Here is a 19,923-nt window from a genome sequence, read left to right as displayed (position 1 = left end):
TAATTTGTGATTTTTGTGTTAGAGACAAGTTATTAATTTGTGATTTTTGTATTGGAGACAAGTTATTAATTTGTGATTTTTGTATTAGAGTCATGTTATTAATTTGTGATTTTTTTTCATTAAAGATCAATTTATTAATTTGTGATTTTGTATTAGAGACAAGTAATTAATTTGTGATTTTTGTATTAGAGATAAGTTCTTAATTTGTGATTTTTTCATTAAAGATCAATTTATTAATTTGTGATTTTTGTATTTGAGATCAAGTTATTAATTTGTGATTTTTTCATTAAAGATCAATTTTTCTCTGTGATTTTTGTATTTGAGACAAGTTCTTAATTTGTGATTTTTTTCATTAAAGATCAATTTATTAAGTTGTGATTTTTGTATTGGAGATAAGTAATTAATTTGTGATTTTTGTATTAGAGACAAGTTCTTAATTTGTGATATTTGTATTAGAGACAAGTTCTTAATTTGTGATTTTTATTCATTAAAGATCAATTTATTAATTTGTGATTTTTGTATTCGAGATCAAGTTATAAATGTGATTTTTTCATAAAAGATCAATTTATTAATCTGTGATTTTTGTGTGAAAGATCAAAGTTATTAATTTGTGATTTTTGTATTCGAGAAAAGTTATTATTTTGTAATTTTTGTATTAGAGACAATTTGTGATTTTTGTATTTGAGATAAAGTTATTAATTTGTGCTTTTTGTTTTAAAGATCAAGTTATAAATTTGTGATTTTTATATTTGAGATCAAGTTATTAATTTGTGATTTTTGTATTAAAGATGAGGTTATTAATTTGTGGATTTTTGTTTTGGAGATCAAGTTATTAATTTGTACTTTTTGCATTCCTTTTTTTTTTTCGACACAGAACTGGTACAAAGTCACTTACACTTATTTTGAACCATTCAGCATTAACATTGGACAAGTTTTAGCAATTCTGCATCAAAATCGCTTCCATATCTCATCATATTCCTCTTCCTATATCTCTTCTTACACCTCATCATATTTCTCTTCTTTCACCACATCCTATTTCTTTTCCTATTCAATTTAGATTATCCCATCCATTTTACCTATTTCCTCTCCTCATTTCAAAAAAAATGGAACAAACAACGAAAAAAACCTTTATATTCTTCACCTTCCCATACATCTGACACACTCCAACCTTCCCCTGCATCACTCACATCCAAACCTTCTCCTGCATTGCTCACATCCAAACCTTTCCCCTCATCCCACACACTTCAATCTTTCCCCCGCACCCCACACACAGAAACATTCCGCTGCACCCCACACACTCAAACCTTCCCATTCTACCACCACCACCCCCCCCCCCCCAAAGCCTCACGTTGCCCGTGCAATGCCTCTCCTCCCATCCTGCACCATCCAAATGTCTCCTCCCCCTCTCTCTAACTGTATGCACCTCAAACATCTGAGGTCTCTGCTCTAACCTGACAGATCTCTCAATCCAGGCCACTGCTGATGAACCACACATCTGTTTAATAGAATCCTTCCTCCCACAGGACATCCCTGACTTCTTCGTGTCTCTCTCCAGATACTGTCTCCTCCAATTTGATCAGCCTGAACCGTGCCTCAGTGTGGAGTTGCACTTTACATCAATTTCTCACTGCGCCAGTACTGACATTACACCTCCCAACTCCCAGGAGTACCTCTGGCTGTGACTTCCCCTCCACTATCACCTCTTGGTCATCTGTGTGTTGTACTGTACTCCAAGAAGTGACCACTTAATATACCTTTCTCTTTCTCTCTCTCTCAGACAACATGGCCAAATTCTTAACCACTCATCCCAACTCTCTCTTCCTCATACATGGTGATATCAATTATAACCATGCAAAATGGCTGGGTGTTGGGACCTCTTTCACCAACCATGGCACTTCGATCAGCAAAGGACTTCTGTGACTTCCTGGGACTGACTCGATCTGTGAACTTTCCAACCCGGATTTCTCTAAATGACATATCCTCCCTTCTGGACTTGGTGATGACTAACCTTCCTGCAAATATCTCCTGCTCTTTCTCTGCTCCAATTGATTCATGTGTTCATATACTTTTGAAAGTCAACATATCTCTCACAGAGCTGCCTCAACACCGGCAAGTCTGGCATTTCACTCAAGCATATTGGTAGGGACTGCAGTCAGCCATCTATCTTCACGACTGGTCTCCCATATTTAGTGCCCCTGATGTTAACTCAGCCCAGGAATTCTTCCACAGAATCCTGCTCGCTCTCTCTCATTCATACAGTAGATTCATTCCATCTTGTTTTCAATTAGCCTACCTTCTTCCAGCCCATGGTTCACTCTATCTTGTGGTGAGGCAATTGCTCTGAAATAACTTGCCTTGTCTTCCTGGAAGGCAAATCCGACCGAAGGCAATCTTAGTGCATTCCAAACAGTTTGCAACAAGTGTGTGTCCAAACAGCATCTGTCCAACCTCAAGAATGAACTTTCAAACTGGTCTCCATCCTTCAAAACCTAGTGACACCTTGTTAAATCTGTCTCTGGTGTATGTTCCCCTTCCATCCCTTCCCTCTCTTCAAATGACATCGCACCCAGCTCCGCTCTTGAGCAGGCCGAATGCCTCAATATTGTGTTTACTTCCAAATCTCATCTCCCCAACCCCTCACTATCAGTACCGATCCTTCCTTGTCATACCCAACTGCTCCCGGACTCTGTGTCTTTTACACCTGAGAAGGTAGAAAAGGTTCTTTCAACCCTCGACTCTGACTTTGCTACTGGACCTCACGGCATCAGCTCACATGTCCCAAAAACCTTCTCTGCCGGTCTTGCACTTCCTCTCTCTGACCTTTTCACCCTCTCATTTGCACTAGGTCATCTTCCATCTGCTTATAAATCTGCAAATATCACTGCACAACTTAATTAGGTGCAAAAACGGATCGCCTTAACTGCAGACCCATCAGCTACACCTATCAGCTTAAGGACAGAACTACAGACCTGATTCAAAGCATCTGCAAGGTCATGGAATCCATTATTGCAGTTGATATGAAATCATTCCTTTTCTCTCACAACAATAATTTGGATTCAGACCAGGTCACTCTACGTTGGACATGCTGCTTCGACACACCCAACAATGGATGGAAGCCCTCAATGTCAGACATGAGATCAGGCTCGTCTCTCTGGACATATCTCAGGCTTCGATACAGTATGGCATCCTGCCTTACTCTCCAACTCTCTGCATATGGCATCCAAGGCCAACTCCACACATGGCAAACTGACCTCCTCTATTCTTGCAGCCAACATGTGGCTTTCAACAGAATCCATTCAACTCCTCTCCCTGTCAAGGCTGCAGTGTCCCCAAGGCAGTGATCTGGGCCCAGTCCTATTCCTGATCTTCATCAATGATTTCTCTGACAATTTGCTGATGACTCCATCTTCTGTCGTACCATCCGTCATCCCTCAGATCAGCAAGCAGCAGCCTCTTCACTCTCTGCAGATATGGATAAAATCACAAACTGGTCCAACACGTGGAACAGGTCTTTCAACCCTGACAAATCTCACACTCTCACTCTCCGAAAGGACCGTCTGGATACACCCACACCCCCCCCCCCCAATCTACTTTCTCAACAATTCTCTTAAAGAAGTCCTTTCATTCAAGCTTCTGGGTCTCACTATCTGCCATGATCCTTCCTGGGAAAGCCACGTTTCCAAACTGGTCTCAAAAGCCAGTCGACGAATGGGCATCCACCATCGTGCAAAGTCCTTCCTTGTCACACCTGAGCTCCTGACCAGATACAAAGCTTTCATCTGCAGTCTTATGGAGTACTGCTCTTCCATCTGGGCTGGTGCTCTGACCTCTCACCTTTTTCGGCTTCACTTTGTGGAAACCAAGGCATTAAGGATTATTGGCATCTCCCGCGATGAGGCTGAGTCTTTGGGTCTCTCACTCTCTCACCGCAGACAGGTCAGCGGTCTTTCTGTCTTCCACTGTCTCCTCTCTGTCCTCACACCCCCCCCACTCTGTGTGAGATATGTCTCCCCCCCCACCCCATATTTCCACAGGGCACTCAAGGTCCACCAGCAACCCCTTTCTGGTAAAACTACCAAAATCAAGAATCACTGCGCACCTTCACTCTTTCATTCTTCTTTTTTCCTGCCGTTGGAACAAACTCCCACACTCTCTTCAATCCCACTCTTCCCTCCAGGTCTTTAAAATAGCTGTTCACCACCACCTTTTGTATCAAGTCACAAACAAGAGAAACACACAGTGTGGGGAAATCAATTTGGACATTCAAAGTAAGAGGTGAAACAAGGGTACCACCCAACTGAAAACAGTTTCTGAGTGTGGCTGAGATCAAGTCATATCCCGTAAACTACGACGTACACGACCTCATGTAAAATGGGGAAGAACTCCATGCAAACCAACACATGTTTGTCAGTGGTGGAAAAACAAAGAGGAAGGGGTGGTCATCACATGCACCTTTGTGTCAGACTGCCCAGACTCTTTTTTTTTTTTGTAGACATAGTCGAGAATCATGGAAGTGTTGGCACTCTGAATGGATCAGGACATGACAAACAAAAACAGGATGCAAAACACGCATACATGGAGAAGGAAACTCCAAGGAGAAAAAAAAAAGCTGGAAAATTAGGAGGGATTTGGGTGGAGTTATCAAGGGTAGAAAAATAAATCATGGATTTAGATTGGGGGTGATCTGAGATGGCAGTGAACAGCTGTCTTCAAGATCTGGATGGAAGAATGAGATTAAAGAGGATGTGGAAGTTAATTCCATAGGTTGGGGGTGGTGTGGGGTGGTGGGGGGGGGACAAATGAGTCAAGGTGAGCAGTAATCCTGGATTTAGGTCGTTTTACCAGAAGAGGGTTTACGTTGGACCGTGTGAGCTCTTCAGAAACCTGTGGGGGACAAAGCGCAGAAAGAGCAGAGGGTACATGACCAGAAAGGAGGCAGTAGAAAACAGAGAGACCACCTACCTGTCTGCGATGGTGAAGTGATAGGTCCATCGAGTCAACTCAATCACAGGAGAGTCCAATAATCTTAAAGGCCTTGGTTTCCATGGCGTCAAATTGAGCAATATGTGAGACAGGGAAGCCAGCCCAGAGGGGACAGCAGAATTCCATCAAGCTGTGAGTGAAGATCTCAAACTTGGATAGTGGTTCAGGTGTGTCAAGGAAGGACTTTGTACGACGGAGGATGCCAGGACGGCGGCTGGATTCAGAGGCCAACTTTGAAATGTGGTTTGCCCAAGAAAGATCATGGCTGATAGTGAGACCCGGGAGTTTGGATGTCTGAACTTCCTCAAGAGGATTGTTAAGAAATTAGACAGGAGTTTTGCCAGACCGTCCTTGTTGAGAGAGATCGTGAGAGTGTGACATTTGTTAGGTTGAAAATAAAAGACATTTTTCAAGTGTTTGATCATCTTGTGATTTTTTTTCAGGTCTGAAGAGAGGGAAGAGGCTGCAGCCTACCTGTCTGTCAGAAGGAGGAGAGATGTCAAAACAGAGAGTGGAGTCATCAGCAAATAGATAAAGAGGATTTTCCAGAGTGTCAGAAAAATCACTGATGAAGATCACGAATAGGGCTGGGCTCAGAACGCCGGCTTGGGGACACTGCAGCCTGGACAGGAAGAGAGGATGAAAGAACTCCATTTAGGGCCACACGTTGGCTGCGACAGGAGAGGAAGTTCTGCGAGCCATGAGTGCAGAATGTCCTTGGATACCATAGGAAGAGAGTTTGGTGAGCAGGGCAGGGTGCAGAATCTGAGTCGAGGTTTGACAGCAAGCTCTCCACCTTGTCAGGAGAAAAGGACACAGGGTCCTTGAACAGCTGGGTGCGATTGGGTAAAGTGGGTACAGAAAGTGAAGGCGTTGGGACACAAGATTTAGAAGCAAACACGGAGTTTAAGCATTCAGCCTTTACATGTGCAGTGTCAGCTGTGCACACATTTGAAGTAAAGGAGGGGATGGAGGGGGAACACACACCAGAAACAGACTTAACTCGATGCCACCAGGATTTGGAGGAGGGAGCAAGGTTTGAGAGTTAAGACTTGAGATTAGAAAGATGTTATTTTCTGGCTCTCTTGAGGGTAGATACACACATGTTCCGAGCTTTGTGGAAGGAACTGAGATTACCTTCCGTTGGGTTTGCCTTCCACGAGGCAAAGGCAAGCTTTTTCAGGACAACTACCTCACCACAAGCTTCAGTGTACCATGGGCAGGAGGAAGGGGAGGACAACTGAAGACGAGAGGGGATGAATCTGTGCACAAGGGAGAACAAGTTTCTTTGAAAGAATTCCCAGGATGAGTTGATGTTGCAGAAAGTAGTGATGGGAGACCAGTCTAGAAGTTTGATCGCTGCTTGAAGTCCCTGCCAGTCGGCCTGAGTGATATGTCCAACTTGACGGCGCTGAGGTGGTTCTCCATTAACAGTGAGAGAGATGTCGACTTTGACAAGCAAGTGGTCAGATGAAACAATTGGAGCGAAAGAAGAGCAGCAGATATTGTCAGGGAAATTTGTCAAAATCAAATCCAGAAGAGATAGAGGACAGTTTGGTTGAGATCCGGGTCGGGAAGTTGACAGATTGAGTCAGTCCCAATGAGTCACAGAAGTCCTTTGCTGAGGTGCCATGACAGGTGAGAGAGGTACCCACACCTCGCCAAATGGCATGATGACAATTGAAGTCACCACATAAGAGGAAGAGAGAGTTTGGATGAGAAGATAGAAGTTGGTCCATGTTTTCGGATAGTGAGGTGTAGATGGAGTCATCACTGTTCGGTGGATGGTACAGTACACATACAAACATGAGGTGGGAGTGGAGGGGAAGCCGTTGCCAGAGGTATTCCTGGGGGTGTGGGGGAGAGAGGGCAGTGCATGGTGAGTGAGAAATAGAGTTTTTGATGAAGAGAGCAACTCCCCCACCAGGACGAGGCTCAGGTCTGTCATACCGGATGAGGGAGTAACCAGGGAGAGATATTAGGGAGTCAGAGACGTCTTGAAGGAGGAAAGTTTCTGTTTTGCAGATTATGTCTGGTTTGTCAGTGGCAACCTGTATGGAAAGATCTGTCAGGTTTGAGCGAAGGCCCTGGATGTTTGAGGTCCACACTTTTAATGAAGAGGGAGGGGAGGGGGAGGAAAAGCAAAGGCCTGAATCACAGCTTGGTCATCAAATATAATGGCATCCACATTGACTTGCAACTGGCTCATCCTGTCCTGTTGAACTGTTTCTTCAAGTTTGTGTATGATGTCTGATTTGGTACAAGCTATCATGGTGCCATCTTCATTAAACAGGCGAAGTGGGATTTTCAAATGCCAGGACATGTTGCAGAGGAACTCTTTTGATGGAATTGACAGCCAAGAGGTGGAGGTACATGATTTCCACATTCATTGAGATGTTAGTTAGCCCATTCCCCTGCGCAGCGGAAGTTTTGCAATCTCGTGTGTGTGTGTGTGTGTGTGTGTGTGTGTGTGTGTGTGTGTGTGTGTGTGTGTGTGTGTGTGTGTGTGTGTGTGTGTGTGTTTGTGTGTGTGTGTGTACGCACACGCGCGTCTGTCTGGGCCGTAATACTTTTACCAATTGAGCTTTTATCATCAAATATTGAACAAACCTTTATTATGAGATTGTGGAGAACATAAATTGATAAAATTCACAATTTAGTCACGTTTAGCCCGAGTACAAAGAGGAAGCAGATGGGCTTTCCATTTTCAGATGCTTTCTTGTTGCCTTTGTCTTCACTTTTTTTGTGCATCGCGGCCATCGTCTTGATATTACTTTGGAGAATCTGATCAAACAGGCTCTTGGGAGTGTCTGATGTCAGACGTGGTGAGGCCAAAGTATCAGCCATCCCGCTTCCTTTTCCAGTGCACTGGAGCAAAGGACTCCTCAAGGTAACTGACTTCCTAGTATGATACCCCTTCGATATTTGTTCTCATGGCCAGCTCAACACGTGAAATATTTTGTTCAGATGCATTCCTTTCCTTTGATAATTGAGGTCAAAGGGAAATTCCTAGTGTGACTCCTGATATACTCCATGTGGAATTGAGTGACTCACCATGTGGTCCATCTCGAACCGTTTTCCTCGACTCCACACGTTTTATTGTAATTCATGTCTCGTCTCACTGAAGAGGCAAAATATGAAGTTGTAAACACTCACCCTCGCTCTTCCTTTGTTCCTGTTTCATGCGTTTCAGTCGGTGTAACAATCCTCGTAGATCTGTAACTCCATGTTCAAATGCAATCCTCTCGTATTCTTGCGGATTCGCCCCCTTGAGAAGCTCCCACACATCCTCGTCTGGTTCTGAGGCTTCCACCTTCTGCTCCCTGTCGGAATGGATCACAGTTCTTGCGAGAGGAGAAACGAATGTGGAAGCAAAACGATGGATGATGAAACAAAACCAAATACAAACCTCTTCTTGAGTAACCCACTGAAGTCCAGCTCTCCGGAATCTTCCCCTGTCGTGCTTCTGTAAATGAACACACAGGTGACTCTCCTTACCTTCTGACTGACACAGGTGACAATTTACTTTGTGTTTGGTATCAAAGATCACAAGGTCTTCACAAAGTGATCATACAGGTCACTACACCGATAGCTTGTACTCACTTAAAGCGGAGTGGTTCATAAAATAACCCTATTAAAGTTTCATGTTATTTTGTATCTTTGCAGGTTTGTATTAAACATCATTTGGACGATAAACTGCAAACATCAGAGAGTCATGTTGTTAATTTTGAAGATGGCACGGACAATTGAATAAAGGATCTTTATTGTGGAGCCACAAAGTCATTTAAACACTCAAACACGATTCAGCAAGAAGCTTGAGACCAGATTAGCCCGAGATAAGTCTGCTATTTTCCAAATGATAAAGAGGTTTAAGTACCATGGGACAGTACAAGATCATAATTCCTCAACGTCTGGTCACCCGAGGTCTGCAACATCACGAGAAAACATTGAAGCCGTCCATGAAGCAGCTTTGAGGAGCCCCAGGAAATCGCTGCATTGTCGATCTCAAGAATTGAACTTATCTTTATCAAGTACACAAAGAATGCTGAAGCAGGAACTAAAAATGCACCAGTATCGCATATAAGTGAAGGAAAAACTAACAGACGATGATAGCCAACTTTATATGATGACGTGTGAATGGTTAGAGGAAAAATGCGAAGAGATCCAAGGAGCAATGGGTGGTTTTCTGATGAGGCCCACTTTCTTTCAAGTGGTCACGTTAAGTCCAAGAACAACATGTTTTGGGGTTCTAGTGCTCCTGATGAAGTTCTTGAAAGGCCGTTGCACAACCAGAAATGCACTGCATGGGTTGCCCTAAGGAAATCAGGCATCATTGGGCCTTTCTGGTATCAAGATGAAGAAGGGAAATCAGTAACCGTAACCACGGAGGGGTACTTGAAAGTTCTCCAGAAGTTCTGGGGTTGCAATAGCGAGGAAGCACGACATCGTCGGGGCTGTAAAATGGTTTCAGCAACCTGGGGCCACACCTCACAATTCCAACACATCGACACAGTGGCTACAACGGGAATTCAGTGATCGAATCGTCTCTAGGAGGACAGAAGCTGAATGGGTGCCCCCTTCTCCGGACCTCAACACACCTGACTTCTATCTTCGGGGTTAGGTGAACGAGAGAGTGTACCAGGGGAGACCTCAGACTATTGATGAACTCAAAAATGCAATTGGCACCAACATCAAAGCTATTCCGGTTTCGGAATTCAGTCGAGTTATCGACAACTTCACCAGGAGGACCTATTTGTGTCTGCAGCAAGCAGGGCAGCCATTTATAACATGCGTTGTGAACCGTCTTCTGAAATCACTAGTTTCATTTTTGCAAAGAGCTAACTCGTCTACGGGCTTGTCAGTGTCTTTGTCATCAGGACGTGCCGACCTCGGCACCGTGCATTACCAAAGAGCACCACCTACAAGGGGTGGTGAGCAATGGTCAAGTGATTTTCACACAAGTATGTATATATCAACACCACTCTTGGCCAACCAGTTTTCTGCCATGAGGCTTCAAGAAGATAAAGAAGTCCATTGAAAAAGCTTGTTTTTGTCTTGATGATGATTCCATCACACCTGTTGGTTCAGCATCAGTATAACCTGTCCTCAGGTGGCCTCTTGTAGACATCATCAACAACATTTTTTTTTATCACTTTCTGATGTTAAAATGACAACCACTTCCTAGAATTTGTATCATATCCTCTTATCCCACAAACAGACATTGGATGGTCAGAGTCCCAAGACCGATGATAACTTGTCTAATGTGTCGTATCACATCCTTCGTGCACACCCTTGGGCCTAAAGTCACTGGGAAATTTCAAGAGCATAGAGAATGTCGAGATATCTGACAACCGATGAGGTTCGAAGTAAAACCAAGGAGAGTGAGGGTGTGAGGACACTCACACTTTGCGAAAAGCTGCTCTGATGTCCATCACCTGCTTTGGTTCTGGGGCTTCTATACACACGCGGACACAGACACAGACACAGCGCATTGAGATCTCGAATAACAGAGAAAATGACATATTTAATAATTAAATAAAAATTATAAATGTTTATGTTTCGTGGACTAACAACATCGCTGAGAGCTAGGGCACTTACCTTTGAGGTACCTTGGCTGGATTTGATTCCCAACGTAACTGTAAACCGTCATCCTGGTGTTCATAGACAGGGTGTCACCCCAATGTGTGCGCCGTCCGTCACAAGGGACGTTCAGCCGGGTGTCTCGTCTGCTAGCAATAGTTGGTGAAAGTTGTAGACATCACGGTGCTTTCTAACAGAAGAGGCCATTGTGTGCCAGCACCCTGAACAAATGATAAGTTGCTGCCCTAACATGAGGAAGCACTGCGACAGCAGCCCAGGTGCACCTCATTAATGATGTAACCATCAGAAGAAATTGATAGGAGAATCCCAGTCAAACATGCCACAATGAGGTTCGATGATTATCTGTTTGTAAACATGTAAACATGCTAATAATTATATCTGTTTGTGATCTCAGCATGATGGGACAACCACAGCCTCACCGAAGCTCCCTTCTCAGGTGAAGCTGGACCTTAAACACAAAGAGTTTCCCAACACAGCTTTTCATAGAATGAAGAGCATTTTTCATCATCAAAGTGAACACACAACGACATCAAGGTAAGTCAAGACCAATGATGATGAACCGTTGAGCAGTTGCTCCACAGACCTTCCACCAGCAGCTCGAAAGTACAGCTATCAAACTTCTCCTTCAGCATGACCTCACAGCGGTAGCTGCCTGCGAAGCTCTCATTGGCATCCATCACCCTCATCTCAAACATGTACACCTAAAGGTTTTTGAGTGGGTTGGGGTGGTGAGGAGCACATGTACACACATTAGAGTGGGGGAGTGATGGGAGGGTGACAGTTATCATTATCCTCGCCGAAGGAGAGGGTATTATGTTTGGGTCTGTCTGTTTGTTTGTTTGTTTGTTTGTTTGTTTGTTTGTTTGTTTGTTACTTGCAAAATCGAATATTTTTCAAGTATATTGATTTGTCAATTTTGTTGTTCTGTCTGTCTGTTTATCGCCTGCAGGCTGCAATTCTAAACCAATCGTCATGAAACGTTATACCAAGTCGTAGAGGTAGTCTCACCTGAGAAGCTCATTGATTTTAAGGTCAAACGTCAAAGGCCATCTTGAGGTCAAATTTCTAAAATCATTTTTCATCCGATTGACTTGAAACTTGAACAACATTTGCATGTTCTGTCACCGGATTTGGTAAGCCGACTATTTTTGAGGTCAAAAGGTCAAAAGTCAACTCAAGGTCAAACCACGAACATCTTCAATTTTTATCTGAAAAATCGTCAATTTTCATCCGATTGACTTGAAAAATAAACAGCGATTGCATAGTCCATCACTGAATTGGGAAACCAACTATTTTTGAGGTCAAAAGGTCAAAGGTCACCTCTTAGGTTAAACTTCTAAAATCATCAATTTAAATCTGAAAAAATCATCAATTTTCATCTGATTGACTTTAAAATTAAACAGCGATTGCATAGTCCATCACTGAATTGGGAAACCAACTATTTTTGAGGTCAAAAGGTCAAAGGTCACCTCTTAGGTTAAACTTCGAAAATCATCAATTTAAATCTGAAAAAATCGTCAATTTTCATCCGATTGCCTTGAAAATTAAACAGCGATTGCATAGTCCATCACTGAATTGGGAAACCAACTATTTTTGAGGTCAAAAGGTCAAAGGTCACCTCTTGGGTCAAACTTATAAAATCACCAATTTAAATCTGAAAAATAATCAATTTTCATCTGATTGACCTGAGCTTTGATTGAGATTGTCAGTTTTAATCTGAATGGCATAGACAAGTTGATGTATACATGGCAACCTTTGGAAGGGGGGGGGGGTGGAATATGCAAGTATCGTGCTCTGCACGACATTTTTTTCTTCTTTGTTCATTTGTCCGCAAACGGACGTTTGTCTTGGTATACCCGGTTGGATTTAGACGAAATTTTCACCATAGTTGCGACTTCTCATACAGAATGTTCTAATCATAATTATGACGTCATAGGTCACGGAGTGTGGCAGCGATGTTGGAAAAACTGAAAAACCTTGGACCTCTGAAACCCCACCAAGGAAAAAATTGTAACTTGGCACATGGCAAGTACTCCTCATGGGGAAGGAGAAAGATTTCTTGAGTTTGTCATAAGTGCCTTCATTATGACATCATAACTGCATATGTAGAATGCCACATCTGATCAATATGAATATTTTGAGGGTTATCTGGGGATAAATTGGTCCATAGAAAAAAAAAATTGATGACGTCATCAGTCATGTGATTCGGCAGCCAAATACATATTTTTTCAACCTTCAAAAATCTTCTTTTCTGAAGTGGCTGAGCAGATCGAGGGGAAACTTCACACAAATGTTCGCCAAGCCATGGGTTTACAAGTTTGTTAAAGAATCATTGATGTCACATGGTTTGGCAGCCATATTGGATTGAAGAAAAATATTAAATAATGTTTTCTCTGGAACCGCTTAATCAATTGACATGAAACTTCTCATTTATTATGCCAGTGGTGGTGGGGAAGACATGTTTTAAATTTCAATTTGTTCGGAAGCATGGTCTGGCAGCTAGAATTATTTAATCTTTTATCTGGGTTCCTTTTGGGTTTTTTTTTAAATAGGGCTCACTTGGCTGTACCTGGATGGGTTTGAGGGTAGAGGAGTAGCAGCTGAAATGTGAATCCTATGCAGGTTCCTCCTGATGACTTCATCGTTGATTTTTGCTTGTTTGGGTTCCTTCTGATTACTGCAATGCAGGACTGTACCCATTTGGTGTTCCAATTCATCTTAATTGAATTAATTTTAATACAATTCTAAATTAAATTGAATAATGAATCGTACTAAAAAAAAACATCATGGGTCAGGGTCAGGTGTCCAATGAAAGCGGGATTGCATCAAAGCGGGACGTCTTGGTATACCCGGTCATCACTGCCAGCATTTACAAAGTGGAAGTTCTAATTATGTTTCATTAATTACGGAACACACCAGTACACAAACGTTACACAAAATACACCACACAAAAGAAGTCCTGGCGAGGGTCTGCAATCTATGATTCCTCTTTTTCTTGTTTACTTTGTGAGTATTATCATCTTCTCTACCATTTGGAATCGCAACTTTCCTGTAATTCAGGAAAACAGGAGGAATAATTGGATTGTTTTATGCCAAAACTCCTCCATGAGCCGCTATCTCTAAAATATTTAATTTCAAAAGTTACAAACTAATAAAGTAAATAATCAAACTTATTTTAAACCTGTGAATGACATTTTTACACTAAAATTTTTAATTAAAAAGAGTTTTTTTACTGATTTTTTTATTTTATTTTTATACTTATTTTAATTGTAAACAATTAAATTTAAATGTTACAAATATGTAAACTACATATTAAAACTTAATTAAAAAAATTAAATTCCATATTGTATTTTAAACTTGCAAATACAACCCGTCGCTTCGCTGACGGTGGTGTGAAGGGGAAGGGGGGGGTGAAGAAATAGAAAGGGAGAAAGAGGGGGGAGGGGAAGTGTAGAGGATGGAGGGAAGGGAGGCGGGAAGAGAGGAGGGAGAGAAAGTGAGGAGTAAGTGAAGAAGAGGAAGATAGGAAGAGGAGAAGAGCGAGGAAGTCGGGTGGAGGTGGGAAGAGCAACGCGTAACGAAACGTTGCTATACACTGTGGGAGGGAAGACTGCGAGAGAGAGAGAGGGAGAGGGAGAGGGAGAGGGAGAGGGAGAGATAGAGGGAGAGGGAGCAGGACAGGGACAGGGAGAGGGAGAGACAGAGACAGACAGAGAGACAGCAACAGAGGTGTGGGAGGAGAGTGTTGCATTATATTCGGAGAGGGGAGTAAGGAGGGGACAGACAGAGTGGGGGTGGGGACGTGGGGGGGGGGGAGGAAAAAAAAAGAGAGAGGTGAGGGGTGGAGGTGACTTTATCAAAGAGAGTGATATGTTTTGTTTAATGACCGATCACAAATAAATGAAAATCTCATGCCAGAACACCTGTACACACAATGACACAACAGAGTTTGAAATGTTAACCACAGGCACATCTGCAAAAACTTTGATATCACAGTTCCAGAACATTTGTGGGAACATGAACCAAAAGCATGGACTGAAAGCGTGGAAGTACCGCTCACGTATGACCTAATGATCCCATTGAGCGTGAACATCGAAAACAAAGCAATGCAACCAGATATCATACTTGTGTACAAAGAAGAGAAGAAGGCATTGCTAATTGAAGTGGTAATACCGGTAAATTTGAACCAAACAATGCGAAAATCAAGAAAATGACCAAGTACCAAGACCTCAAGAATGAAGTGAAAAGATTCTGGAAGCTGAAGAATGCCAAAGTTGTTCCAGTGATAGTTGGAGCTACAGGAATGATAACAAAGAACCTCACAGGGATATTAAAAACCAATACTGGGAATATTACTACAAACGAACTACAGTTAGATGCTGTCCTGGGCTCAGTGACGATCCTGAAGAGAGCCCTCGGCACAAAACTTTGAGAACACAAAACTTCACAGCTTGGTCCATGAATCATAACCCCTTAGCGAAATGAAGATGGATGATTTGAGCCTGACCTGGGAGGACTCCATTCCACATTCTGAAACTCGCACATGAAGATACCAATCAATAACACACACATACACACACACGCACGCACACACGCACGCACGCACACACACTGCCTTTTGTTTGTATAAGATATCAACAATTACAATTTAAAAGTTACGAACTTGTAAACACAACAGACCTGCATATATCTTTGTGGTTATGTTTACTGATATGAACCTGTAAACTACTGTACTTAAAAAAAAAAACTTATTTAAAAAATTTAAATTATTTATTATATTTTAATTGTAAGCAATTAAAATTTAAATGTAACGAACTAGTCACTAGTGTAATCAAATATAATTTTTAAGTTATCAACCTGTAAATTACATTTTTCAAATGTATCACCTCCACCTCCAGGGGTGGACATAGGTTACGTTTTCATCTCCGTCTGTCCGTTTGTCTGTTGAGAATGATATCTCAAAAAGTTATGGACGGATTCGGACGAAACTTGTGGAGAGGTTGGGTGTGTGACGTGGACAAATGGATTCTATTTTGGTGAAGATCTGGATCCAGATACGAGAATTTCTTTTATTTTTAAAGTGATTCTTCACCATTAAGAGATAGGGCCTAAAACTATATATCATACGATAATTCAAAAAGTTGTGGACGGGTTCTGACAAAACTTGGTGTATGAGTTGGGTAGGTGATAGCAACAAGCCAATTATATTTTTGTTAAGGCCTGGATGCATATCCGGCCTATCAGTGGGTTAAAAACCGTAAACTGTTCAAGCTGTCAGAGGCATTAGCTCCACTGAGTACCGATCTATTTTTTTTTAAAGTTTGATATTTGAAAAAAAATTGTAAACAATATTTTAAAATTTTAAGTTAAGAACTTGTAAACACAACAAACCAGCAGACAATTTTGTGGTTGTGTTTATTGTTATTAACCTGTAAAGTACATTATTTTAACTTGTTTATAAAATTTAAATTACTTTATTTGATTTTAATTGGAAACAATTAAAATTTTAAAGTTACAAACCTGAAAACACAACAAACCTGCATTCAGCTTTGTGCTAGTGTTTCGAGCTAAGAACCTGTAAATTACATATTTTTTAAACTGATTTTTAAAATAATTTTTAAATTTTATTTTAAATGTAAACATTTAAAATTTAAGTTATGAACCTGTAAAACACTGTCCATTAAAAAACAAAAAACAAATTAACATAATTTACATTTCATTTTTTTATTGCAAGCAATTATAATTTTAACATTTTATTTTAAATGTAAACATATAAAATTTAAGTTATGAACCTGTAAAAGACTGTCCATGAAAAAAAAATTAACTTAATTTTCATTTCGTTTTTTTATTGCAAGCAATTATAATTTTTACATTTTATTTTAAATGTAAACATTTAAAATTTAAGTTATGAACCTGTAAAAGACTGTCCATTTAAAGAAAAACAAATTGACTTAATTTTCATTTCATTTTTTTATTGCAAGCAATTATAATTTTTTACATTTAATTTTAAATGTAAACATTTAAAATTTATGTTATGAACCTGTAAAATACTGTGCATTTAAAGAAAAACAAATTAACTTAATTTTCATTTCATTTTTTTTATTGCAAGCAATTATAATTTTTTAAGTTATAAACCTGTAAACAACATTCTTATGCTTCCGATGATGAAGTCATCTGAGGCATTATGTTTTCGGGTTGTCCGTCCGTCCGTCCGTACATCTGTCCATATGTACGTCCGTCCGTACGTCCGTATGTACATCCATCAGTATGTCCATCCATGCTAATTTTCTCTGTTTTCTCTGCAACCGCTTATCCAATTGACACGACATTTTCACAATCGGTGCGTCTACTCATGTATAATGTTTTAATGAGAATTATGATGTCATACGTCACGAAGTGTGGCAGCCATGTCAGAAAAAAGGGAAAACTTTGGACCTCTGTATCTCCGAAACCGCTCCGTAGAAAAAAATCGAAACTTGGCACATGTCAAGCACTCCCCATGAGAAACATGTGATTTTTTTTGATGATGTCATAGGTAGCTTCGTTATGATGTCATAAGTGCAGACATTGAATACTTTATCCGATAAAGCATTCAATGTCATCAAAAATTTGATGATGTCATTGGTCATGTGGTTTGGCAGCCATATTTTTTTGAACATGAAATCTTTCAAAAATATTCTCTGAAATGGCTGAACAGATTGAGGCGAAACTTTGCAGGTAAGAATGGCTGTCCATGAGGAATAAAAAGTTCTCCACCTATGATGTCATAGGTCACATGGTTTGGCAGCTATAATTTTTTTGAATGAATGGTTTGGCAGCTGTGATAGGAAAATCCTCTCCAGAATGGCTTGACAGATCGAGGGGAAACTTCACCCACATGTTCCCCAAGCCTTGGGGATACAAGTCTGTTCACCAATAATTAATAGGTCATATTATCTGGCAGCCATATTGGATTCAATGAAAATTTTGAAAAAACGATTCCTCTTGAACCGCTTCATCAATCGACGTGAAACTTCACATTTATGATCTCGTCGCCATGGGGAATATTTGTTTTAAATTTCAACCTGATCATTGTCTGGCAGCCAGAATTATTTAATATTTTGAATCTGGGTTCAGGGATTTAAATCAAACTCGGTACAAGTATTATAATGATGTAATAATGTGGATGGGGGCATATCTGGCAACGTCACGATGTTGAAGAATGCCCTTCTAGTTTATACCTGTTTTTTAAGTTAAAAAAAATTTAATTGCAAAAAATATGAAAATTTTGAAGTTATGAACCAGAAAGCACAACTACAAACTTGTACGCAACACCACCTGCTTGTGTAAAATGAACCATTGCCCACCTTGGTATTACGGTCGAAAGTTTCCAAGAGCTTGAGGTGCTTTCCCACCTTGCTGGCCAAGTCCATCCACTTTCCCTTGAACCAGCGCACGGAGGGTTTCCGGGATAGCAGCTCAGACTGTACTCGTGCCACAAAGCCGAGCTCACCTCCTGTGGACGGGTTAACAGGGGACAGTATGGGCCATTGTGTGGCTTGCAGGATAGTCTTGAGGTATGCGCACTCCCCTCTGAACTGTCTATCCTGAATTGAATCCCAACCCAGCTATAAAGTATCATCTGAATGATTATCACCAGCATCCTGAACAAATTATTAATCCCTGCCCTAACATACAGGGGGCACTGCATCAGTGGCATAGCCACACTCCTAGCAAATGATGCTACTCGCAACCTTGTGCTGCATATGAAAGAAGAAAAGAAGGTCAGTGTGGTTTACAATGAGAGTGATCATGGACAAATTGGTCACGGAGGATTAATTAACAAGAAGAGTCAAAATCACAAAAAACAACATCAAAGGGAATGTGTTTTATTCGTTGTTGTTTTTGCAAACAAATAATCTAATCTGAATAAGGAGATCCTTTTGAAAAGGCAAACTCACCGACTTGGACGATGCCATTTTGTGGCTTTTCCAAAAAGAGTCCAGTGAGTTCTTGGCGATGCTCGCAAAGGTTCTCATCACCTCCGCCCTCTTGCTCGAGCAGCGCTGACCCCACTTCCTCCTCTGCTTCATTCACAGAAAGAGGAAGCACTTTCCCACCAACGACTTGCTGCTCTTCCACTGCTGACACACATCATCCGATGATTTTGGTTAAGGTCTGCTCTTCCACTACTGACCTCCCACAGAGGTTCAGGTGTTTTTATGGAAAATTTGCAATGGAGGAATCGAACTGGACAGCTCCACACCTACATATTCCCATGCAACATTCATGATAAAGGTTTTCCCAAGAATGAAGGGCTGCTTTGATGAAGCCTCTTCAAGTTTTGTCCTTCTCAAGCTCCAAGGAGTCCCATTTAAGCCTTACCCTTTGATGAGTCCCTTGAAAACCTTACACGACTCAAGCTTTGAGGAGTTGCCTTACCGCATTGTCCTATTCAAGATTTGATAAGTCTCCTTAATGCCCAGTCCCACTCAAGCTTTCACAAGTCCCTTTAAAGCCGACCTGTTCAAGCTTTGAGGAGTCTGCTAAAGCCTTATCCTGCTCAAGCTTTAATGAGTCCCCTTAAAGCCCAGTCCTTCTTATGCTCGAAGGAGTCTGATTAAAGCCTTACTCTGCTCAAGCTTTGAGGAGTCGCCTTATCGCCGAGTCTCATTCAAGCTTTGACGAGTCCCCTTAAAGCTCAGTCCTGCTCAGGCTATGAAGAGTGTGATTTAATCCTTATCCTGCAGAAACTTTGATGAGTCCCATTAAAGCTTCATCCTGCTCAAGCTTTGAGGAGTCTGCTTAAGCCTTACCCAACACAGGCTTTGAGAAGTTCCATTTATGCCTTATCCTGCTCAAACTTTGAGGAGCCCCTGAAAGCCCATTAAACATTAAATTTCCGATCATCAAGTCAGACAAGCACCAGCATGACCATTGCAAAGGTTGAAACATTTATCTTGGGATGGTTCGGCTTTTAATGTGATTTACAGTCCATTGCATTAGCAAAAGTACTGGGACAGGAAAGAAATATGTGTGGGCTATCAATGTTAACTCGAATACAATCCCATTTCCTATAATCGTACCAGGACCACGTACCACGCACCGACAATTACTTCATGGATTCAGACCATCAGGATGTGGCTATCATAGACAAGTGGTCCACAAGCAGGTAAGGAGAGCTAAAACCTCTGGGATGCACTTGTTACCCTCGCTGAAGGAGAGGGTATTGCATTTGGGTCTGTTTGTTTGTTTGTCTGTGTGTTTGTCCACACAGAACTTTTGTGTTTTTCTCCGCAACCGCTTGTCGGATTAAGACAAAATTCTCACCATCGGTGTGACTGCTCATGTAGAACGTTT

General features: G+C 41.4%; 1 protein-coding gene across 1 annotated transcript in view; it reads right to left on the bottom strand.

Moving 5' to 3' along the window:
• Positions 1 to 19,912, bottom strand: part of LOC147025638 (myosin-binding protein C, cardiac-type-like) — a 94,396-nt gene extending 74,484 nt beyond the window's left edge. Inside the window, exons 1-7 of the mRNA XM_085887094.1 lie at positions 19,894 to 19,912; positions 18,525 to 18,707; positions 17,931 to 18,079; positions 11,168 to 11,285; positions 10,387 to 10,438; positions 8,393 to 8,449; positions 8,140 to 8,306 (exon numbers count right to left, since the gene is read on the bottom strand). Of these exons, the coding sequence (XP_085743220.1) occupies positions 8,140 to 8,306; positions 8,393 to 8,449; positions 10,387 to 10,438; positions 11,168 to 11,285; positions 17,931 to 18,079; positions 18,525 to 18,707; positions 19,894 to 19,912 (745 nt within the window). The remainder of the gene's footprint in view (positions 1 to 8,139; positions 8,307 to 8,392; positions 8,450 to 10,386; positions 10,439 to 11,167; positions 11,286 to 17,930; positions 18,080 to 18,524; positions 18,708 to 19,893) is intronic.
• Between the last annotated feature and the right edge of the window lie 11 nt (positions 19,913 to 19,923).

The sequence above is a fragment of the Eptatretus burgeri genome, chromosome 6, assembly GCF_056783735.1.
Source record: "Eptatretus burgeri isolate ZD-2024b chromosome 6, Ebu_testis_v1, whole genome shotgun sequence".
In the NCBI taxonomy this organism is placed as follows: domain Eukaryota; kingdom Metazoa; phylum Chordata; class Myxini; order Myxiniformes; family Myxinidae; genus Eptatretus; species Eptatretus burgeri.
This window is presented reverse-complemented; position numbering and strand designations above follow the sequence as displayed.